General features: G+C 42.3%; 1 protein-coding gene across 1 annotated transcript in view; it reads right to left on the bottom strand.

Moving 5' to 3' along the window:
* AFF3 (ALF transcription elongation factor 3) overlaps positions 1–21,219 on the bottom strand; it is a 424,912-nt gene that overhangs the window by 27,032 nt on the left and 376,661 nt on the right. The window contains exons 11-14 of the mRNA XM_061626864.1: positions 19,968–20,133; positions 14,990–16,012; positions 13,206–13,330; positions 4,616–4,811 (exon numbers count right to left, since the gene is read on the bottom strand). Of these exons, the coding sequence (XP_061482848.1) occupies positions 4,616–4,811; positions 13,206–13,330; positions 14,990–16,012; positions 19,968–20,133 (1,510 nt within the window). The remainder of the gene's footprint in view (positions 1–4,615; positions 4,812–13,205; positions 13,331–14,989; positions 16,013–19,967; positions 20,134–21,219) is intronic.

Genomic DNA, 21,219 nt, shown 5'->3' with positions numbered 1-21,219 from the left:
TTTGATCTTCGTTTCCCACAAATGAGCTCATTTAACGCATCTCTGAGAGGAATATGTGTGCCCTCCACCTTTATGTCTGGATTTGGCTTAAATGTTTGTGATTGTGTGTCATCTGACCCTGTAAGAATGACTGTTTCCCTTTGATCCCAAGGTTTTTCTGAGACTTTAATGCTTCTGCTCAGAATTAACTGCTGTGTTTCTGGACACCAAACAAATTCTTGTTGTTCTCTAGGTGCAAGCTTGCCTCTTCTTTTTCTCTGTGGAATGTGTACCCGGCTGCTTTGCACTCTCTTAGGCATTAACCTGATTGCATTACATGAAGATTCCATGTGAGCAGTACACACTGACTGTGTGCCTTTTACAGCTGTCTTTTTACAGCTCTGGCGGTCATTCCCTTTCCGCCCCATTAAACTTAAAGCATCAGCACACTTCACACCCATGGTCATTCTAAACTGCCCCTGTGTCATGAATCCCTGGCAGACAACTTTGCCTCTTCTCTGCACAAAACATTTCCCTCTGTCAAACAAGACTGAAAATTGACAACTCACCAGTTTTCTCACAGACAACAAGTTATGATTCAGTTCTGGTACAAACAAACAATCTGACAGTATTCCCAACTTGTCAAATCTCACCAGACCTCGGGCTTCCACAATCTTTTGCGATCCATCAGCTAGTTGCACAGAATCCTGCACATTTTCTGAAGTGTAAAACAAACTTCTGTCTTTGATTAATATATGGCTTGCCCCGCTGTCAACAATCCAGTCAACAGGTCCTAAATCTTGAGACTTCTGTTTACAAACAAAGTTCAAACTTCCCTGCTTCAAGCCTCCATCCCTGGAGTTTCGCTTGACTGCACAGTCTTTCTGGAGATGCCCACGAGCCCCACAGGGATAACAAGCCTTCAGCCGTTGCTGCTTGTAATCCTGTTTGCTTTCGACAGCCTCCTTGCTTCTGACAGCTTCCATCAGCTCGGCTCTCTGCGCCTTCTGCCTCCGCTGCCATTCCTGGGACAAATCCTGCAACGCGTCCCACATCTGTTTAGCCGACGGCTCATCTCTCACACACATCAGTTGAGAATCCGATAGAGCCAAGATTATAAACGCCTGCACCTTCTGATCTCTACGCGTCCAGGCCACGGTCAGTACCGCCGGAGGGGGTCCATCTATAATGTCCCATAAATCCTCTTTTATCAGCAAAGCCCGCATCCTCAGCTTCCAGCTGCCATAATTCTTTTCCGTCAATCTTTCCATTGGCAAGCCTCCCCCAGACAGGTTTACAGCCATGTTGCTCACCTCTGTCTGGTACAATCAATCAAGCTGCCCTCTGGAACTCTGTCTGCCGTTCAGACCAGCAACTTACTCCCGTGTAATGCGCTGTGGATCTGGGCCCATAACCCTGTTGATGTGTGTGCGTTGTTGCGTGAAACAGCATACATTACGTTGGAGTTAAGTTGCTCAAGAAACTTCTCAGATGCATTAGATCAGGTTAAGAGTCTTTTATTAAGACATTATGGCTTAAGGCTTTAAGATCCCCCCCTCTAGGAGAGAAGTTCTCAGTTCAAAGACATTACACAGAAGACACAGCTTAACACAGATAACTGCTAGAACTCTCCCAGTCTATCTTGATGCTGCCATGACAACGGCCTTGGCTATCCGTTCCCAGACTGGGCAAAGACATAACTTCTCTTAGCTACAGATTTCCACACTTTCAGACTTGATGGAAAAACACTCAGTGACAGTGTGGTTTAATGGTCAACAATAGGGCCTTGCAAAATCATCACATCAGGCATCAGAGGGATCCACAACTGGATTCATCAGGGTAGATAAAAGCAACCCTTGTACCATTCAGTAAGGCTTCATTGAACAGCTACTAGAGGATGCAATGGAGGCAGCAAAGCAAGCCTTGTTTATGGCCTTCACCACAACACGATAGAAATAATTATGTGATCTATGCACATTCAGTCATCCTCATAGTGAGACTTGCACCACTTACACTCCAACTATCTCTGGGCCTGTTTCATTGTTGGAGCTCCCCAGTAAATCAGGAGGCTGCCTGAGCTCCACAGTGCCAAGGAGGGCTCTTGGGCAGAATTATGTCTATGGCCCACTGTTCCTCATCATTCCATAGTGCTACTAGGACCATGACAGTTTTGCTGGCACTGGCCACAGGAAAGTCCCTCAGAACATACAGGGATTCATTGGATTATAGAAGTCTCTGGGGGCAAACCATCTTAATAGGTCGGTTGTCATCAGACTAAACTTCACCAGGTAGTGGTCTGACTATGATACCAGGGTAATTTCAACACCTTCCCAAACATCAACACCATCCTCAACCAAACCTGACCCAAAGACTAGATAGAGTGTATGCCCTGCCCCATGTGTTGGATCAGTGACAAAGCTGAGACAGCCCTATGGTTGTCATAGAAGCCATGGAGTCTTGAGCTGATCCTATAAGGGCAGTCTCAGTGTGGATGTTGAAGTCCCCCAGAACCAAGGCTCTAGGGTTGTCCAACACCACATCAGAGACCACCTCTGCCAGCTTGGTCAAGCAAATCATTGGGCAGCAACAATAGCAACTTCAATCTGTCTCTTTGGCTAAACATCAGGTCAAGGCCCTCATTGTCTTGCCCAGGATGCAGGGGTTTCCTGGGGAGCAGGATCATATTTTTATGGACCACGGTGACTCCCCACAATATTCTAGTATGGCTTAGTACTGTACCAAGTATCTCAGTGATAACGCTGGGTCAGATTGACTTTGCCCAGCTCACCTACCCAGAACTCAGCAATGCATTCAATCGAAAAACCTACGGTTACATGATCTAGGTTTGTCATCTGATTAAGGAAATCTTGGAGTGCAATCCTAACTCCCTGGCTTGCACTGCTGGAGGGGGTTAGGATTAGGTGAAAGTGTCTCTCCACCAGGCTCTGCTGGCAGGAGGGCTCTGCTGGCAGGAGGGCTCTGCTGATGGAGGGCCCTACTGTGCTTGCAAAACACACAGTTAGTCAAGAGGCTAGTGCTGGTGGTGGTCTAATCAGCAGAATCTAGCAGTAGGCCCCCAAATGGGGCATTATGGGTGAGGGTGGGGAGCAGCTTGGACACCCATGGATCTGCTGGATCCTTAGCAGGTCCATTTCCCATTGAGGGGTCAGATCCAGGCCCCTCTGCTGCGTCAGTCTAGAGTGGCTAAAAAAAAAAAGTCAAAAGCCATTACTCCACCTTCCTCCTTGGCTGACAGAAGCTGGCAGTGTTGCAGTTGCAAAGGAGAATCCACTGCTCTGCACCCCTCTGGCCTCTCTTACCGTTTCTCAATCCAGTGATCAATCACATCAACTTTAGGCTGCGATCCTACATATATTTACTTGGGAGTAAGTCCCACTGAGCTCAGTGTGGCTTACTTCTGACTGTAGACATGTTGTAGGGTTGCACTATTAAGCAATTAAATATGCATAAATTTGCACATAAGTAAAGTAGTTTTGAGAAAAAAGGTATGTTTTAGCTGTACTTGCTACACATTCTAGAAGTATTCTCTCTAAAAGGATTTTTTCTTTTAAAGTGGCACTAGTTTTCTCCTATTTCTTTTAAAAAACTCCTATTTAAAATATATATTTTTAAAAAATCTTCTGATTAATCAGAGTTACCTTTTTAATTGATCAGAAGCTTTTTCATAGGTTAATCAATGTTACTGCTAATTTTGCATTTCAATTGTTTGTTTATTTTACAAATTTATTTGAATGAAGTCTTTATTGTTCAAAGCCATAGGCTACCACAATGAAACAGAAATAAAAGGAAGATACAAAATACATATTAAAAAAAAATTGTATTACAATAAAACACAGTTCAACAACATAGAGTGGAAAAGCAGCAGTACAGTTCAAATAAAAGTTTCCTCTCGTGAGAGGGAGATACCCTGACCCACCCCATGTCTTAGTGTGTAGATACTATGGTCAGACTAGCGCAGGGGCACATCCCGCTCATCCCACAAGATGTTTTAGGTAACTAACTCTTACTTTCCCTGCAGCTAGAGCAAATTTTGCCACCTGAGTGGTTATAAATATATCACTGCCTGCTAACAGGACGCATATCTGCTCCAGAGGAGCTCTATTTGACTAGGAGTGAAGGATGCAGGAAAGAAATTTTAATCTTGGGGATCTATATAGGTGACATCTTAGTAGGTAATGTATAATGTCCTCAACTTCACCTGATTGACAGATGCAAAGTCTTTGTTGGGTCGGAATGTTAGAAAACCTCTTTATTTATTGACTTTTTATTTCAAGTCAATAAACCCCATGGCTATAGAACAAAAAGGATGAAGCAAAATAACATTTTAAAAACAACACTAAAAGGCATAGATGAGTAGCTGATAAAAAATCAACTAAAATGAATGAGATGGAAGTAGCAAGTTCAGCAATTCGACAGACCCAAGGCCTGCTGGAACATCAGAATGCCAGCAGGGAGGGGGACAGCTGTATTTTGTATACACAGTCTGGGCACTACAACAGAGACAGCTCTCTTACAGCCCCGCCGGCTACACCTCAGACAGAGACGGGACGCAAGCGGATGGGAAGATTTGTAAGGGAACAGTTGGTCTTGTAAGCATGTTATGATCAAAACTTACACTGAAATCTCCTTGATGCAGGTAGGATCGGATCTCATTCTTGTGTTTTTTGACTGAGGATGTGGAAGATAATAGGTTGCTGCCACCATTAGGCTTTCTAGAAGAAGTCCAATCATCACTGGAGAATTTGTGCTTTGATGCATCAGGGAGGGGTAACCGAAGCATTTTCTCATTTTTATTTATTGCTATTGCCAAGCTGGAAATGGAAATTACAGTAATGGAAGGTCACAAATACCACTTTGGAGCAAATAAACATTATGAACACTATCAGTTTCAGCTTACTGGAAAAATGAAGACTATTATTTCATCTGGATACAACTTTACAGCATGAGGACCTAAGATCTGGATCATAGTTCTTTAGGGTGAACTGCAATGCTGTGGTTAATATCTAACCAAGTACTTCTAGCAGAAATGGGGACTTGCTAACTATTGTTTTAAAAGCCAGTTGGCAAATAACATAAAGCTCTTAAGAGTAAGTTTAGGTTATGGAGCACTATTTTACAATTACAGGTGACATATACGAGTAATAAAACCACACACAAACTAAAACAGAGAAATACACTTTCAAATGGCTACAATTTTCTGAACTTGGTGACCAGCTTCTGACAGTGCTGGTAACTTAATTTGATGCAGGGCTTGAGGAGAGAGAAATACATGCTTATGCAGCTGGCAAAGAGCAAAAACACATACAAGAGAACACGAAGAGGAAAAGAGACAGATATGTGCTACAGTGTTCTAAGTGCAGAGACTTCTCTGTAAAAACAACAAAATACCACATTTCTAGCATTTTGCACTATGCTATTATCATTCCAGTAGCAAAGTTCATCAGATGATAATGATTTGTTTCTTTTCTCTTTCTCAGCAACACTGGCCTTGATGTTCTGACCCAGAGTAACATTATTTAGTTGCAGAACCAGATTTCAAGGCCTGAACACAACCACAGGACATTAAGTAGTAGTGTGTTAGGAATGGACAATCCAGTTTATTTTCAGTCCATGCCACTTTCGTATGTGTTCACTCATAACTCCATCTTGTCTTGTAGAACAGTGGTTCCCAAGCTTTTTCCCCCCTTGGACCACTTCGAAATTGCTGAGGGTCCTGGTTGGACCCCTTAGCGATTTTTCTGCCTACTGTAGCAATCATAATGCACTGTATTAGATGGTGTATTATTTGTTTAACTGTATTTTTAAACACACTGCAGAGCCCCTGAATGAAGTTTGTGGACCACCAGAGGTCTGTGGACCACAGTTTGGAAACCATGCAGTACAGGCATTTTAAACAAAATCTGTACAAAAACCTGCATTTTAAGCAAACAATCTGCACAAAACTTACATGTAAACTGTATTTTTAAATGTATATTTCCTCTCAAAATATTCATTTCTAAACTATTTTCTTTCAAAATACACATTTCAAAAGATATTTATGCAACACATTTTTAAAACAGAGAGCTGTGTATTCAGGAAACGTGAAAGCTGGTGGATAACTAGGTTCCAATCTGCACATTAGTTCAGATGGAACTCACAATGGAATTTGCAAAGATCGAAATCTTCAAGCTTCCGTAACAGTGAGTGGCAGAAGACAAACGTACCTGCAGTTGAAATTAAACCAGAGAAACTACCACCTCCTCATGTCAGCAAAGGCATTCATTTCCAAATATAAATCGCTGTGGGTGGTATCCTGTTGTAGTTATACTCAAGGTAGACCAATATATTCAATGTATTCAATAATTGGACTCCATTGATTTAAACAAGTTTACGTTTTTGTTTTGATTCATTTCAATTTCTATTAAAAAACTTTAATATCTTTTACAATGAATTTTAAAGACTGAAGGTCACAGCTCACTAGCAGAGCATTTGCTTCAGATGTACAACATCTCAAGTTCAATCTCTGGAATCTCCAGCAGGGCTGGTGCCAGGCACAACTGGGCCCTTCACACCAGCCTGCCCCAGGTCTGCGGAGCTGTAGCCCAACCCACCCATACAGGTGGTGTGGGGCTAATAAGCCTGCCCACATGCCCCACCTACATCTCCCATCCCTGTGAATGATGCGCATGCTGCACATGCATGCCATCAACCAAAATGGCGGCGGGGTGTTAGCCCCTTTGGAAAGCCTCCACCAACAACTTGGTTGATGGCAGGCATGTGCACACAGCACACATGTTATTCACAGGGACAGAAAAGGTAGATGGACTGTGTGGGTGGGCTTATTGTAGCCTGTGGTGACTGTATGGGGGGATGCATGGGAGCTCCCTTTCCATGACACATGGCAAGGTCAGGAGCCCATGCTGCCATGGATTGCAGAATGGGAGCGCTACCCTCCCACCCTAAGGAGGTACCCTTCAGGGGCCTGTTTGGGCCACAGGGGCTCTCAGCCACGGCCCAACCTAGCCACCCTCTGACCCTGATCTTCAGGTAGGGCTGGGAGAGACTCCCTGCCTGAAACCCTGGAGAGTCACTATCAGTCAGTGTAGACAATACTGAGCTAGATGGACCAATGGTCTGACTCTGTCGGACACAGTTTCCTATGTAAGGAATCTTCCTCTCTAAGCACCTTGAAAACAATGCAGTGATTACTGGAAGCCAACATGCATATATCAACAACAAATCCTGCCAAACTAATCTTATCTCATTTTTTGATTGGGTAATCCCTTGTACACTGTGGGAATGCAGTGGACATAATATATCTCGACTTTAGCAAAGCTTTTGACAAAGTGCCTCACGATATTCTGATTAGCAAGCTAGCTAAATGTGGGCTGGAAGAAACAACTTTCAGGTGGATCCACAGTTGGCTACAGAATCATACTTAAAGATTATCAATGGTTCCTTCTCAAACTGGGGGGAGATAACGAGCAGGGTACCACACGGCTTGGTTCTGGGCCCAGTGCTCTTCAACATTTTTATTAATGACTTGAATGAGGCGGTGCAGGGAATGCTATTCAAATTTGCAGACGATACAAAATTGAAAGGGATAGCTAATACCTTGGAAGACAAAACAAAATTGAAATGGATCTTGACAGGCTGGAGCATTGGGCTGAAAACAACAGAATGAAATTTAACAGGGATAAGTGCAAAGTTCTACACCTAGGAAAAAGAAACCAAGTGCACAGTTATAAGATGGGGGATACTTGGCTCAGCAATACGACATGCGAGAAGGATCTTAGGACTGTTGTTGATCACAAGCTGAATATGAGCCAACAGCATGATGTGGCTGCAAAAAAGGCAAATGCTATTTTAGGGTGCATTAACAGTTTAACATTTATAGTTTCCCAACCATGTGAAGTATTGGTTCCCCTCTATTCAGCACTGGTTAGGCCTCATCTTGAGTACTAGTTCTGGACACCACACTCTAAGGATGCTGTCCTGCCCAGACAGCAAATCACGGGATGGAGGCTAGGCTGCAGTTAATTCTTTTTTTATTAGAGCAATGGTTACATCAAAGGCAGTGCGCTTCATAGGCCTGTCTATGTTAACTCACTAATGTCTCTACCTGAGCTACCTAGGCATGCTCTGCAGCGTGTGGAATAAGTTGACTCAGCACCCCAATCGGGGTGTGTGTGTGCCGCCTTAAATAGGAAAGGTCTTCGCCCGTAATCTCTGACTCCTCTGAAGTACCACCTTCTATCCTGCTTCTCGCGGCGTCTCGCATGGGGCGAGGGGGACGATCCTCCGGCTGTACATCTGACAACACAAGCTCGCTAGGTGCTGACTCGACCTCAGGGGCAGGGAGCAGGTTGGTGGGGAAGTGTTTTAAATGCCAGGCGGGGAATCCTGGGGTGTGTGTGTGGAGTTGGCTCACACGTGAGGTCGCTTCCCAACAGCTCTGTTGGAGCACTTGCAGACGGAGTGGGATCCGCATCGACGGGAGGGCTATCCGTGGGAACTTGCGGGCTGTTGCCATCTCCCCCCCCAATGCCCTCAAAAGCCCCCTCCTCCTCTGACACCTCTCCCTGATCTACCTGAGGGAGCTGGGCTCAACCGATGCAGACAAACTGGAACAGATTCAGAGGAGGGCAGCGAGAATGATCAGGGGACTGGAAACAAAGCCCTATGAGGAGAGACTGAAAGAACTGGGCATGTTCAGCCTTAAGAAGAAAAGACTGAGGGGAATGTGATAGCACTTTTCAAGTACTTGAAAAGTTGCCACACAGAGGAGGGCCAGGATCTCTTCTTGAGCAGGACACAGAATAATGGGCTCAAGTTACAGGAAGCCAGATTTTAACTGAACATCAGGAAAAAAGTCCTAACAATGGAACCAATTACCTAGGGAGGTGGTGGGCTCTCCAACACAGGAGGCATTCAAGAGGCAGCTGGACAGCCACCTGTTAGGAATGCTTTAATTTGGATTCCTGTGTTCAGCAGGGGGTTGGACTTGATGGCCTTATAGGCCCCTTCCAACTCTACAATTCTATGATTCTATGTTCCTATGACCCTGTGGCTGCAAAGGGCTGAAATATGGGTTTAGCTGGTTGGAGAACTGACCTTCCATGCAATCCCTGCCCTGAGTCCTAAAGACAGAATGTTATGTCTTCAGGATGGGTACCTATCTTTACTTATGTGGCTCAGTAGAGCACCAGTGACACACAGGAAGGAGATAGTAACATGTTTAGGGGAACCTCAAGGTTTGCAGCAATACAAAAAACTTGTTAGGGAAAAAACCCTGAGGGGAGAACCCCCTCAACCCAACTTAATGAGGACTGTGTATGCTCAGTGGGCAAGGAATACTGACAGAAAACTGGGATGAAGGGATAATGGATCAGAGTAGCTGGAATCCTGAACAGGGAAATTTCATACAACATTTTTGCTGCAGGTCTCCATTTGTCTACTTATAATTCCATTCCCTATTAACAATTAACTTTTAAAAAATTTAATTTGATTGTAACTAAAGACAAAGTACTGTGTGAGCATTAAACCAGACAATTTAGGGGGTGCTTAAAAAAAATTATGTGCAAAGTGACTTACATCCAATTTCTACAGAAAGAAAGAAAATTACATTAATGAAAAAAAGAAATATGAATGAAAAATTAAAATGGACTGCCTTTAAGTTGATTCCAACTTATGGCGACCCTATGAATAGGGTTTTCATGGTAAGCAGTATTCAGAGGGGGTTTACCATTGCCTCCCTCTGAGGCTGAGAGGCAGTGACTGGCCCAAGATCACCCAGTGAGCTTCATGGGGATTCGAACCCTGGTCTCCCAGATTGTAGTCCAACACCTTAACCACTATACCACGCTGGCTCTCAGAAATATGAATAGACAATCATTATACTTGTTCCATTACTAGACAACCACAGACAAATTTATCTAATTTCCGGCACTTAAGGTTTTCACTTCTTAAACCAGAACACCCTCCATGTTATTTAGAGCAAGGGGTCCCACAATTTTTCCCCTCACAGACCACTTGAAAAGTGCTGATGGTCTTAGTGGACTACTTAATGACTGTAGCACTTGTAATGTGCTGTGCTAGGTGCTGCATGATTTTTAATTGTATTTTATTGCTTCTTTTATTGCTTGTATTTTATTGTATTACAATTTGCATTCCATAGAATAATCTGGCCAGGCTTCCTGCTTCTCTATCACTGTTACCATTTGTCTGTCCTTTCTCACTGTCAGAGATATTGCCTGAATGACTGAATTCAGTGTCTACAAGTTTATCTCCTGCTGCTACCAAACTACTTGATGATGTTGATGGGATGCTATCATCAGGATTCACTGTCTCTTCTGTAATTACAGAATTCTCACTCTCTGCAACTTGGCTTTTTGAAGTAGGAACTAAGAGGAATTCCTTTCACTCTGATTGGCTCCGATCAGCAGGAACCAACAAGGAAGCAAGTTACTCTTCTCAGTGGCTAACAGTCCCTGCTGGGACCTGGCTCCCAAAAAAGTAAGGGGTCTAAGACCCCCTGAGACCTAGATGACTACACCCCTGGGGATAGCTAAATATGCTCCTCCAGATGATCTGAATTTTTTTTGAACCACTACTCTTATCAGCCCCAGCCTGCATGGCCAATGGTGGAGGGCACCATGTTAGCTATCCCTGCGTTAGGACTAGGGACACCTGGGATCAAATCCCTGCTAAGCATGATGCTCTCTGGATGAACTTTGCTCTCTCTCTTAGCCTAACCTATCCCATACAACTGTTGTGAGGACAAAATGAAGGTAAGGGTGGACTATATACACTGCCCCGAGTTCCTTGAAGGGAGGGTGATAAAAATGCATTAATTAAGCACTGGTTAAAAGCTAAGAGAGAGTAGCATTTGTAACACATTATATATGGGGCTGCCTTTGAAAACAGTTCAGAAATTTTAGCTTGTCTAGAATAGAGCTGCATGATTATTAATGTGGACTGGACCATTTGAACATATTAAATCTTATTATTTATTTGAACTTATTTGAACATATTAACATTTAAAACTTTACTTGCCCTGATTCAAATGTTCACACTGGAGCAGGCTAAATGCTGGATTGTAACCTATAAAAGGCTTCTAAATTATGAATTATGGCAGTTCCAGATTTTAAAGACTAATAAGATAAATTAATGTATAGAGAACCTTCTAAATTGACTTAGTTCACTAAAACACTGCTATTAAATGTAGTATATTTTGTCCCATATTTTTTCTGATTATATTAAGCACATATTGTGTTCTATTGCACCTACAAAGAAGCAAGAAATATCCATAAAACTTAATTGTTTAGATAGAAGACAATATGGCAGGATAAGATAGTGGAATGAACAGTGCACAAGCTCTTATTCTTGGTTTAGAATATGGCTTTTCTTTTATGTAGCTTTCTAATTTTTTTAGGCTTTAAGATAGTGAACTTCAAATTCAATTGCATCATTTCCACAATCTATTAAGTAGCTTTTTCAAGTCCCTCAAGGAACTATCTCTGCCACAGGGAAAAATCTACTTTCCCATCACACAAGCAATATCTTTAATTGGGAAATACAAATCTTCCTCCCTCCTAGCACATCATTTGAGATAACCACAGTCCTAATTGCACAAGTCATGCAGTATCAGAGCTGAGCTAGCAGCCATGACACCACTAGTCTCATGCGAGTGTAATTTTGTGACCTTGTCTTAATTTACACACACTATGTAGAGAGGCACCTGCATATGTTGATGACATCATCAACACAAGCAGCCCGTGCAAAGGACTGTCGGCTTTAGGGAGGAACAGGCCACAGAGGGAGCCTGGAACCAGACAGACCTTGCAACAGTAGTATAGTGGCAAATTCAGAAGTGCAGAGTCCCTTCATGTTTGTCATAGCCACACCCCTCCCTTTTGCTGCTGAATTGAGAATGAGATCCTTGTTAATGCCTTCTCCCACAACAACAGATATTCCCTAGGAGCCAATCAGCTTGAAAGGGGAGAGTGTTAGCTGCTGAGAAGTGTCTTCTCAATGGCTGACTCACCTCCTTTCACTCTGATTGGCTCAAATCAGCAGGAAAGGACAAGGAAGCATGTTAGAAGACTCTTCTCAGCGGCTAACACACTCCCCTTTCATGCTGATTGTTTCATAGGATGCCGAAGACATAGGGACCCTGCTGGGACCCAGCTCCCCCCAAAATAAAGGGTCTAAGACATACACCCCCAAGACCCTGGATGACTACACCCCTACAGAGCAAACTATAGGAAGTCAGCGTAATTTAATCTGAGGTAAATTATGCAGGTGAAATTTGTTTCTATTCCAAACTCTGGTCAGGAGCGGGGCTTCTGCTGGTTGAGCCGGCTTAAGCCTGGCGGAGGGAAAACAAGTCTTTAAAATAGAGTTTGATTTGGATTGCTCTTGTTTGCTAGTGTAACTTCCAATCAGAGCTTGGAAAAGTTACTTTTTTGAACTACAGCTTGCATCAGCTTCAGCCAGCATGGCCACTGGATTGGGCTGATGGGAGTTGTAGTTCAAAAAAGTAACTTTTCCAAGCTCTGCTTCCAATGGATTGCTAGGTCATGTCACCAATTTGAACAGAGCTTGGAATAGGTGTCAGCCTCCCCCTGCCCTGCCCCCCTCCTGTCACTTCCCCAGTATGCCCCTTTTTCGGGACTTATCCCCCAGCAAGCTGAGCCCCGGCTGAGCTAGGATAGAGACACCAACATATATCTGGCTAAACCAGAAGGAGGGACTTCAGCTGAAGATCTGTCTTATTCCAAACTCTGCTCATCCCAGTGGATCTTGGGTTTGGATTGCTCCCAAAGCTGCCTCAAACTGAGTCAGACCACTGGTTCATTCAGCCCAGTATTGTCTATTTGAAAGTGGCAGTCTAAGGTGTCAGGCAGAAGGTGTTTCCCATCACCTGCTACCTGATGCTTTTAGCTGGAGAAGCCAGGAGTTTCTGCTTGCAAAGAATGTGCTCTATGTGATCATGTGATTCCTTTTTAAAATATGAAATGGCTATCCCTGTGGGGAAACTACTGTAGCTTAAAAAAAAAGTGGGAGGAGCCATGCCCTCAGGACACGGTGACCTTGCCTACAAATGTAATCCAAGTCCACCTGAAAATAAAAAAGTTTAATAGATGTCTCCTTTTTTAAAAAAACCTTTAATATCTTTTACAAAGAATTTTAAAGTCTGAACATCTGACACAGGAAACACATACCTGTTTTTTATCACATTGCAATTATTTGGTGTAGAAATAACTTGGGCTGAAGCAAGTAAATATGAGGAACACTCTTGCTGAGTGTGAATCTTCTTGCTTTCCCTGTTTGCATCCTCATTTTCATACTAAGGGAAGGAAAAAAAAACCATCATATACTGAATTCTACAGGTCAGTAATAGAGATGTTGAATACTGTAGCGCTTGTATTTATTATATCTCAAGAGTTTATAAAATATACATAAAGTTAAAATATTAAGTGTTACATCATATTAGTTTATTACTCAAATTTAGAAAGACACCAAACTCTTCAATGTCAATGGTTCTTTTCTTTTTTTAGTTAAAAGTGCACATTAATTACTTTCTAGAGTGCTCCTTGGCATTGGCTCCTGCCAACCCAGAGCTTCTCTGACCTCCTCGCTGCCTCCTCATCCTGCCCCATCCATTTCTGAGGAGTGAAACACCACTGCCATTGGGAGGATGCCACAGCCTCTACTCCCCTTCCACAAGCCACTTGTGGATTTTATGGGAAACTCACATATATCATAACAGAGTTCAGTTGGGGGAACCTTACATAGCCCCCCCAAGGGCCCTGACCCTGATGTTGCCCTGACCCATCCTAGTAAGTAGCAGTGATGGTGATGTAGGGAATGTGGCTATATAGCATTGCTCCGTCACGCCAGATGCTCCTGGCGAGATGGATACTTTATCTTCAAAGTCAAGTTAGAAATTAACTGTATGCTAAACAGAAATGTAGGTCTTATCTCAAGTATTACATTCATTTAAAAAAGATTTTCAAATCTTTATAGTGTTCAAAGTCCTTTGCGATCATTTAGGGCTTTCCCTAAAATATGCTGAATCTTATTTGAATATGCAGAGAGAGAGAGAGAGAGAGAGAGAGAGAGAGAGAGAAAGATGGATGGATCTGTTTCTCTCAGTTTCCAACCTTAAGTGCAGGTCGTGCCATTTCTGCCTCAGTTTGCTTTTTAAAAAAAGCTTCCCAAAATTCAAATGCACTTTTTCCCATTTTTTTACACAATTCTGCTTAACACACACATTTTTGCAAGCCATTTTGTACATTGTTTTTATTAATATGTTCTTTTTTGTGCATACTTTTCCATAATATACACATTTTTGTAAACATTTTTTAGGTTGGGGAAGTGCATTGCAAAATTCAGAGAAGCGCAATATTCAAAGGATAGCTGTGTTTCAGTTTGCATATTGATCTCAGATGCGAACATTTGGTAGATTTGCAGAATGTGAACTGAGCAAATTTTGCCCCAATCTCTAGAGAGATTGAACTGCTATAGTAACTAAAGAACAGGGGGCTGTATCCAATGCTGCAGCTCCACTGGTGCAACAGACTTCTGCATGTGCAAGGGCACATATTCCATAGTCAGGGGTGATATGTTTCTGAATACCAGTTGCTGGAAACCACAGGAGGGGAGAGTGCTCTTGCACTCAAATCCTGCTTGCATGCTTCCCATGGGCATCTGGTTGGCCACAGTGAGAACAGAATGCTGGACTAGATGGGCCACTGTCCTGATCCATCAGGCTCTTCCTATGTTGTTTAGGGAACTTATCTTCGCCTCCTGGGTTGGGAGACCCTCCAGAGCAGATTTTGGGTGTGCATGAGGGAGGAGGAGAGAAAATGGACACCTCATTTGCGTGAGTGGAACAATGCACGTTGGATACAGCCCAGGGAACTTACACTGACATACACTATAAATGCTATCAAATATTTCCCATTAGCTCCTTTAAAATTAAAAGCAATTCCACATAGCCTACCTTACGTTTCCTTCTAGATTTTGAGATGACCTTTTCTGCTGGTAGATCATTTACAATGATATGCTGCATAGTGGTTGCTTCTTTAACTCCAGCGTTTATTAGCAGTGGCTCCTCAGCTAAGTGGTGTGGTATTCTGGTCAAAAGAGTCAAATCAATTTTGACCCAAAGTGCTTTTATTTCATCTGTGTCTTTCAGAGGAGACAGGAGCTCATTCCGACCAAAAGGAACCAGAGTGTAAAACTGTTCTTCCAGTTCCTTTGCTATATCGTTACTAGTCCTGGTGTTAACTGAACCAAAGGCACCACAACTGCTGTTTGCTTTGTTGGTGTTATTACTCCCAGAGTCCTTCAGTTTCTGGTCACTTCCAGCTGATGCTGAAGTCACAGTTTGAGGCTTGTGTAAAGGATATTCCTCTTGTTCAGATTGACAGTCTGTCTCTGAGGAAGTTGAAGATGAAGATTCTGTCTCAATGAATTCCTTGGATTTGGGCGCTGTTTTACCTGACCCCCTTGTACGTCTCTTTTCACAGGCAGCACGTGTTTCCTTTCTGTGCTCAACTTTGTTGTTGCAGGGCCTGGTTTTAGGTTGTTCACATATGCTATTATTTTCCAAAAGTACTTGGTTCAAGTCAAGATCATCAGCTATATGGCCATTTAAGATATTGCCACCAGAGGTCCTCTCTGTCCTTCTTGGCTGTTTTTTACACACAGTCCTCCTTAGAGGACCACTCTCTACAGAAATGGCAGGAGCTGAAGGAGGCGATTTTTGCTTTCCTCCTTTATGCCCTGGGGCTTTATTAGCTGTCCTCAGCCTCAGCTCCTCTTTGCTGGGATTCTTAACCTCTTTATCTCTGAGGTTGGTTTGGCAAATGGCAGGTAGATGTTCACAATCTTGTCCATCTTTTCCTTTGCTGTAACACTGAAAGGTCTCCAGTCCGTTTTGGTTCAAAATAGGTGCTTTGTGAGGAGTAACCTTATTTAACCATTTATCCAGCTGCCACTTGTTTGATGATGGCTGTTCAGGCTAGAAAATAAAGTTTGGAACCCCCAACATTTTATAACACTCTAGCTAGTGCTTTTATACTGTTAAGAAATTGATGATTCTTTATATACCCAGCAATTTAAAACATTATTTTTAAATTTAAAAGTGTGACTATTCTATAGGGATGTGCTAGAATTCTGCCCAATTTGGATTTGGTACCAAATGTTCCATTAATTTGCTTATTCGCTATTATTGTGGATTGGATTTTTATGTAGTGATCTTCTGCAGCTATGTTCAGAAATGGATTTTTTTTAAAAAAAGTGTCTAAAATATTGATAATATCAATATTTTATCAATATTTCCTTCAATTTATTAGCATTTCCTTTAATTTATTGATGTTTCTTGTAAAATATTGATACTTACTTGAAAAATATCGATATTAATATCAATATTTTTTCTGAGGGGGGAAGAAATGGATTGGTAAAAGCAGTAGCTCATGGACAAAGAATGAACCTGAATCGATACCAGCCCATTAGGTCAATGGAATTGGCCAATGGATTCCATCCCTACTATTCTATTATCATCAGACATTGATAAACCAATTTTAAGCTCCTAAGAACATAAAATTGCCTTGCTGGATTAGACTAAGAGCCCATCACTCCATTTCCCACAATGGGCAGATGGTTTTCTTGCTTGAATACCAGTGTCTCATATTCACAGGTATGCACCTTTTGTACATGGACGTTCCTTGTAGCTATTATGGATGCTAGTTATAAAGAGAACTATCCATCATGAATTTGTCCTGAATTGACTAGGACTCCCATCAAAATAGGAGAGCCAAGAAAAAGAAAAGGGAGAGAGTATATGAAATACAAAGTATTAAAAACATGTGCAATTAATGGTATTTATTATGGCTTTTATTAGTAAAGTGTAGTCATTAATTAATCACATTCTTCTGCTAGCAACAGAAGAAATGACCTTAGAAACAAAAGTGAACCAGTAAATGCAAGCTGAATTACAGAGCTGAACAGGTGTTATTCTTCAATCTTATTCAGAAACAGAACCCAAAGAGCTCTCCAAAGGAATTATTCCTGCATTTACTGTGAAGATTCTAAAATATTTTTAATCTCTTAACAGCGTAGTCCTATACATGTCTACTCAGAAGTGGGCCCCACTGAGTTCAATGGGACTTACTTCCCAGATAAATATGCAGAGCAGTGGCAGCCATGGTGGTGCCCTCCAGATGTTGCTGGACTAATCTTCTATCAGCCACAGCCAACATGGCCAATGATCAGGGATGATGAGAGCTGTAGGCCAGCAACGTCCGGAGGGCACCAAGTTGGCTACCCCAGTATATAGGAATACAATGTAAATATTTGTGTTGGTTTTATCTGTTGTTTGCTTTGCTTGTATTGCTACTTCTTAATTTTTTTAAACGGCCCTTAGATCATTCATAAAAAGCAGTATATAAATGTTTTAAACAAACAAATAAGATGTTTAGAAACTGCAAGAATACTAGCAGCAGTGGAGCAAGAATGCTGTGAAGTAGATTTTGTGAGCCCTCATGGTTAGTAAGAGACTCGTACTTCAAATCTGGAAGGATAAATACCCACTGTCTATTATGCAATGGACTGAGACATCAATTTCAAGTGGACATCCCCTATTTGGACATCTGGAGGGCTTATATTAATTTAGATGTTTAACTCAAGATGCATGTACTGATGGGTACATTATTCATAATGCAAACTGATGGCGATGATGATGATTATTCCTATTTTTTCTTTTTTCGTACCTTCAATGTTTTCATTTTTTATTTTAATTCATTTTTCTTTGTTTTCTTTTTCTTTCCTTTTATTGTTAAATTTGCAAATAGAAAATTTACACACAGAGAGAGGGGGGGAACGTAAGGGAGTGAAGGTCTGGTCCCTTTTTCACAGCGTAAGCAATGACTGCATCTGCAGGACCTATATTTGCCAAAGTTGTATGCTTGGGGGGTTGGAATATAGGACATGCTACAAGAGACTTTAAAAAAAAGATATTTTAGAAGACATTAAGGTGTTTGTTCTTGACATTAGATATACGTCAGAAAATAATACAGGTGTCCTACAGTCTGTTATAAATAGCTCAAAATGAGCCTCACTAGCACATGAAATGGCAGGTGGTGTACTATGTGGAACTTTAATATTGTTCACATTTGTATCCTATACTTCCTCTATTGAGCTCAGGGTGGCACACATGGGTGTGGGTGGTTACCTCATTTTATCCTCATAATAACCCTGTGAGGTAGGCTAGACTCAGCCAGTGACTGGTCCAAGGTCACCCAGTGAACTTCATGGCTAAACAATGTGTAAACCTACCCAGCCAAAGTCCATGGATCAAAGAGCTGCCTGCATCTTTGGACTTCTTTGGAATTGTCACTATGGGGACTGTCTTGATACGCTCCTGCACTTCAACATTTACTGCTACTCCACTGATAAGGAGTCCACATTACAAGTATTTCTGTCCACAGACCTATTTCTAGCCAGGTAAAGTTGGGTGTTTTATCAGGATTCATCAGACCATTATTGCAATTCTGTTGAGGTACTGACCACACTCTCAACATAAGCTTGTCCCAATTTTTAAAAAAACAATAGGGAGCTATGGAAATCACATTTTCCACTTTGACTTTCATAGCTTACTGCAATCACACATTACATCTCTGGATGGTATAAGGATCTGTACAGCAAGCACACACATGGGTGTCCAAGAGTTAAAAGGCAACTGACAGCCTGGACATGATTGTTTCATCTGCATTAGGTGAGAAATGTATAGAGGTACTCTTTGCCTTGTGCTGGCAGTAGTTCATGCAACATTCACACAGTCAGAGGCAGGGAAACTAGAACGGCAGGAGGTTATCTAGTGCTTGTGGTAGTGAAGCATCTCTGGCACTGACTGGGTGAGCTGGAATGGTGGTATGGAATGAAGAATTCAGTTACATAGGGAATTTAACATTTTCCAGTGCAGGATATTTGGCTGGAATTAAAACCTCACACAGGTTGGCTGAGGACTGCGATGAGATCTTGGAATGTGGGGAAGGTAAGGGGCAAGGAGCCCAAAGGCAAAGAGACTGCAGGAAGCAGGAAAATCAGGCTTGAGGAAAAGGACAGTGGTGGCAGGAAAATAAGACAAGAAGGAACTAATGTGAGAAAGGGGGCAAAAGGGGACAAATGGTGTAGAAAGACATAGCAGACACAGTGGAGATCAAACCCAGTGTCCTGTGGACCAGGCATTAGCTTTCTGCAGGTCTCGGGCTGCTAATCAAAGGAGGAAATCACAGGCAATTTCAGCTGCGAGATTCATATTATAACCCATTATCCTCCTGGTCTGGGAAATCAGATAACAATGGATGCAACTGGCTGCTAGGATGATCCTGAAATCTGCTGAGGACCTTCAATGTCACAGAGGGAAGCCACGAAATTATGCAGCAGCCATCCTGTCTTCTGTCTCCTCACCTCCAAGTTCTCATCTGTGCTAAGTGTCTGACATATTTGAAACCAATGCCATTGGGTGGTACAGACTCTGTGAGCTGACCCTCATGCCACCTCCATTACTAGCATTTTTTGATAAGCGTAAAACGTCTTCCCATCCATGTCAGTTGACCATCAGGGACAAAGGCCTGGCAACACCCTGCTAAACACACATAGTGCTTGGCCATCCCTTAGATTTATATAAAATAATTCGTTTAGCATCATAGGTTTAGTGGCTTAAGGCCACACTTTTTTCCAATGGGCAACAAGGCTAAAAAGGTAGTATTAGTATAACGCCTTGTTTTCTCACAATTTTTCATCTGCATGAAAGGGCACACTGTGCCTAAAAGCATATAGAAAAAAGTCACCCATCAAGATGTCACATAAAACCTCCTTAATTAACATTACTTGGACTAAAGTTCCACTGATTTGGAAATTAAACTTTTTGCCTATTATGTTTTGACTGGGATGAAAGGTACAGAACTCCTTACCTCTGGGCTGGAATAATGAGAGGGCTTGTTGCAGTCACTTTCAGTAGAACTGCTTTCACTCTCCGAGTCAGATTCTGAACTGCTGTCAGATTCACTGGAGCTGCTGCTATTTGAACACTTGCTGGAGATGCCCGAGATTCTACAACTGGACTGCTGCACAGCAGTGCTGCCAGACCCATATTGGGGAGGGGGAAAAGAGAGACACACACAACGTAAATCAAAGCACATGTCTATCACTCTCTTGAATAACACATCTTTTTTTTTCAAGGTTCATGTTAAAGTAGATGTTAGCAAATAGCGGCCTGTTGGAAGAATCCATCTAAAAGGGAGTTCCATGATGGTGGTCATGTATAAATTAAGGTGCAGAAGCTGCAGCTACCATGCAACTTTCCATATCATGTTAACTGGGCTTAGGAAACACTGAGTTGTCGAAAAGGAGGAAGGGAGAAAATGATATGTGTGCTAGCTTGGGATGCCGACAAATTTCACCACTAATAAGGCTCTGAAAACTCACAACAGTCTATTTTGTTACAAGCCAGATACAATCACTTCCAAAACACTCTGTTCATATTGTTCTGTTATTATGTGCCTTCAAGGCGATTACGACTTATGGCGACCCTATGAATCAGTGACCTCCAATAGCATTTGTCATGAACCATCCTGTTCAGATCTTGTAAGTTCACTGTTCATATTAGTAGTAATCAGTTAATGTCCTTCTTTTGCACCTGTGCTACTGGTGCACATCAGATCAGGCTGGTGAGCCCAGCAGCTGGTGTATGCTTGATCATTTTAACCTCTTTCTTGATTATTTTAACCTCTTTCTTAGTCTTGATGAGAAAGTGTCTTTCCTTTCTGATAGCTGCATTTTAACCTAGTTTTAGTCAATCTATTACTACTTGATATGTTTGTGGCTTCCCAGTCCAAGACCAGCTGCCCACCACCTACTGGGAACCCACACTGCCACTGTCAATGGAGAGGAGAGTGGAAAAGGCACAGGCACATGCTCTATCTGCTGGGCAAGACTGGGCAACTCAAGACACAACAAACAACTCAAACCATTGATCCATCTACCTCACTACTGCTGACATTAACTAGCAGTGGCTTTCCAGCGTTTCAGGAGACACCCGGGATTAGTGCTCTATCAAAAATTAGAAAATGCTTGGGCAGCTGCCCAGCACATACATGTGCACACACAACTTCCTCCCCCCTTTCAGTTTAATATTTCCTAAACCCAACAGGTATGGTGCTAGTT

This window comes from Rhineura floridana, chromosome 5 (genome assembly GCF_030035675.1).
Source record: "Rhineura floridana isolate rRhiFlo1 chromosome 5, rRhiFlo1.hap2, whole genome shotgun sequence".
NCBI lineage: Eukaryota > Metazoa > Chordata > Lepidosauria > Squamata > Rhineuridae > Rhineura > Rhineura floridana.
Note: the sequence above shows the minus strand (reverse complement) of the source record. Positions and strands in the feature narration are given on the sequence as shown.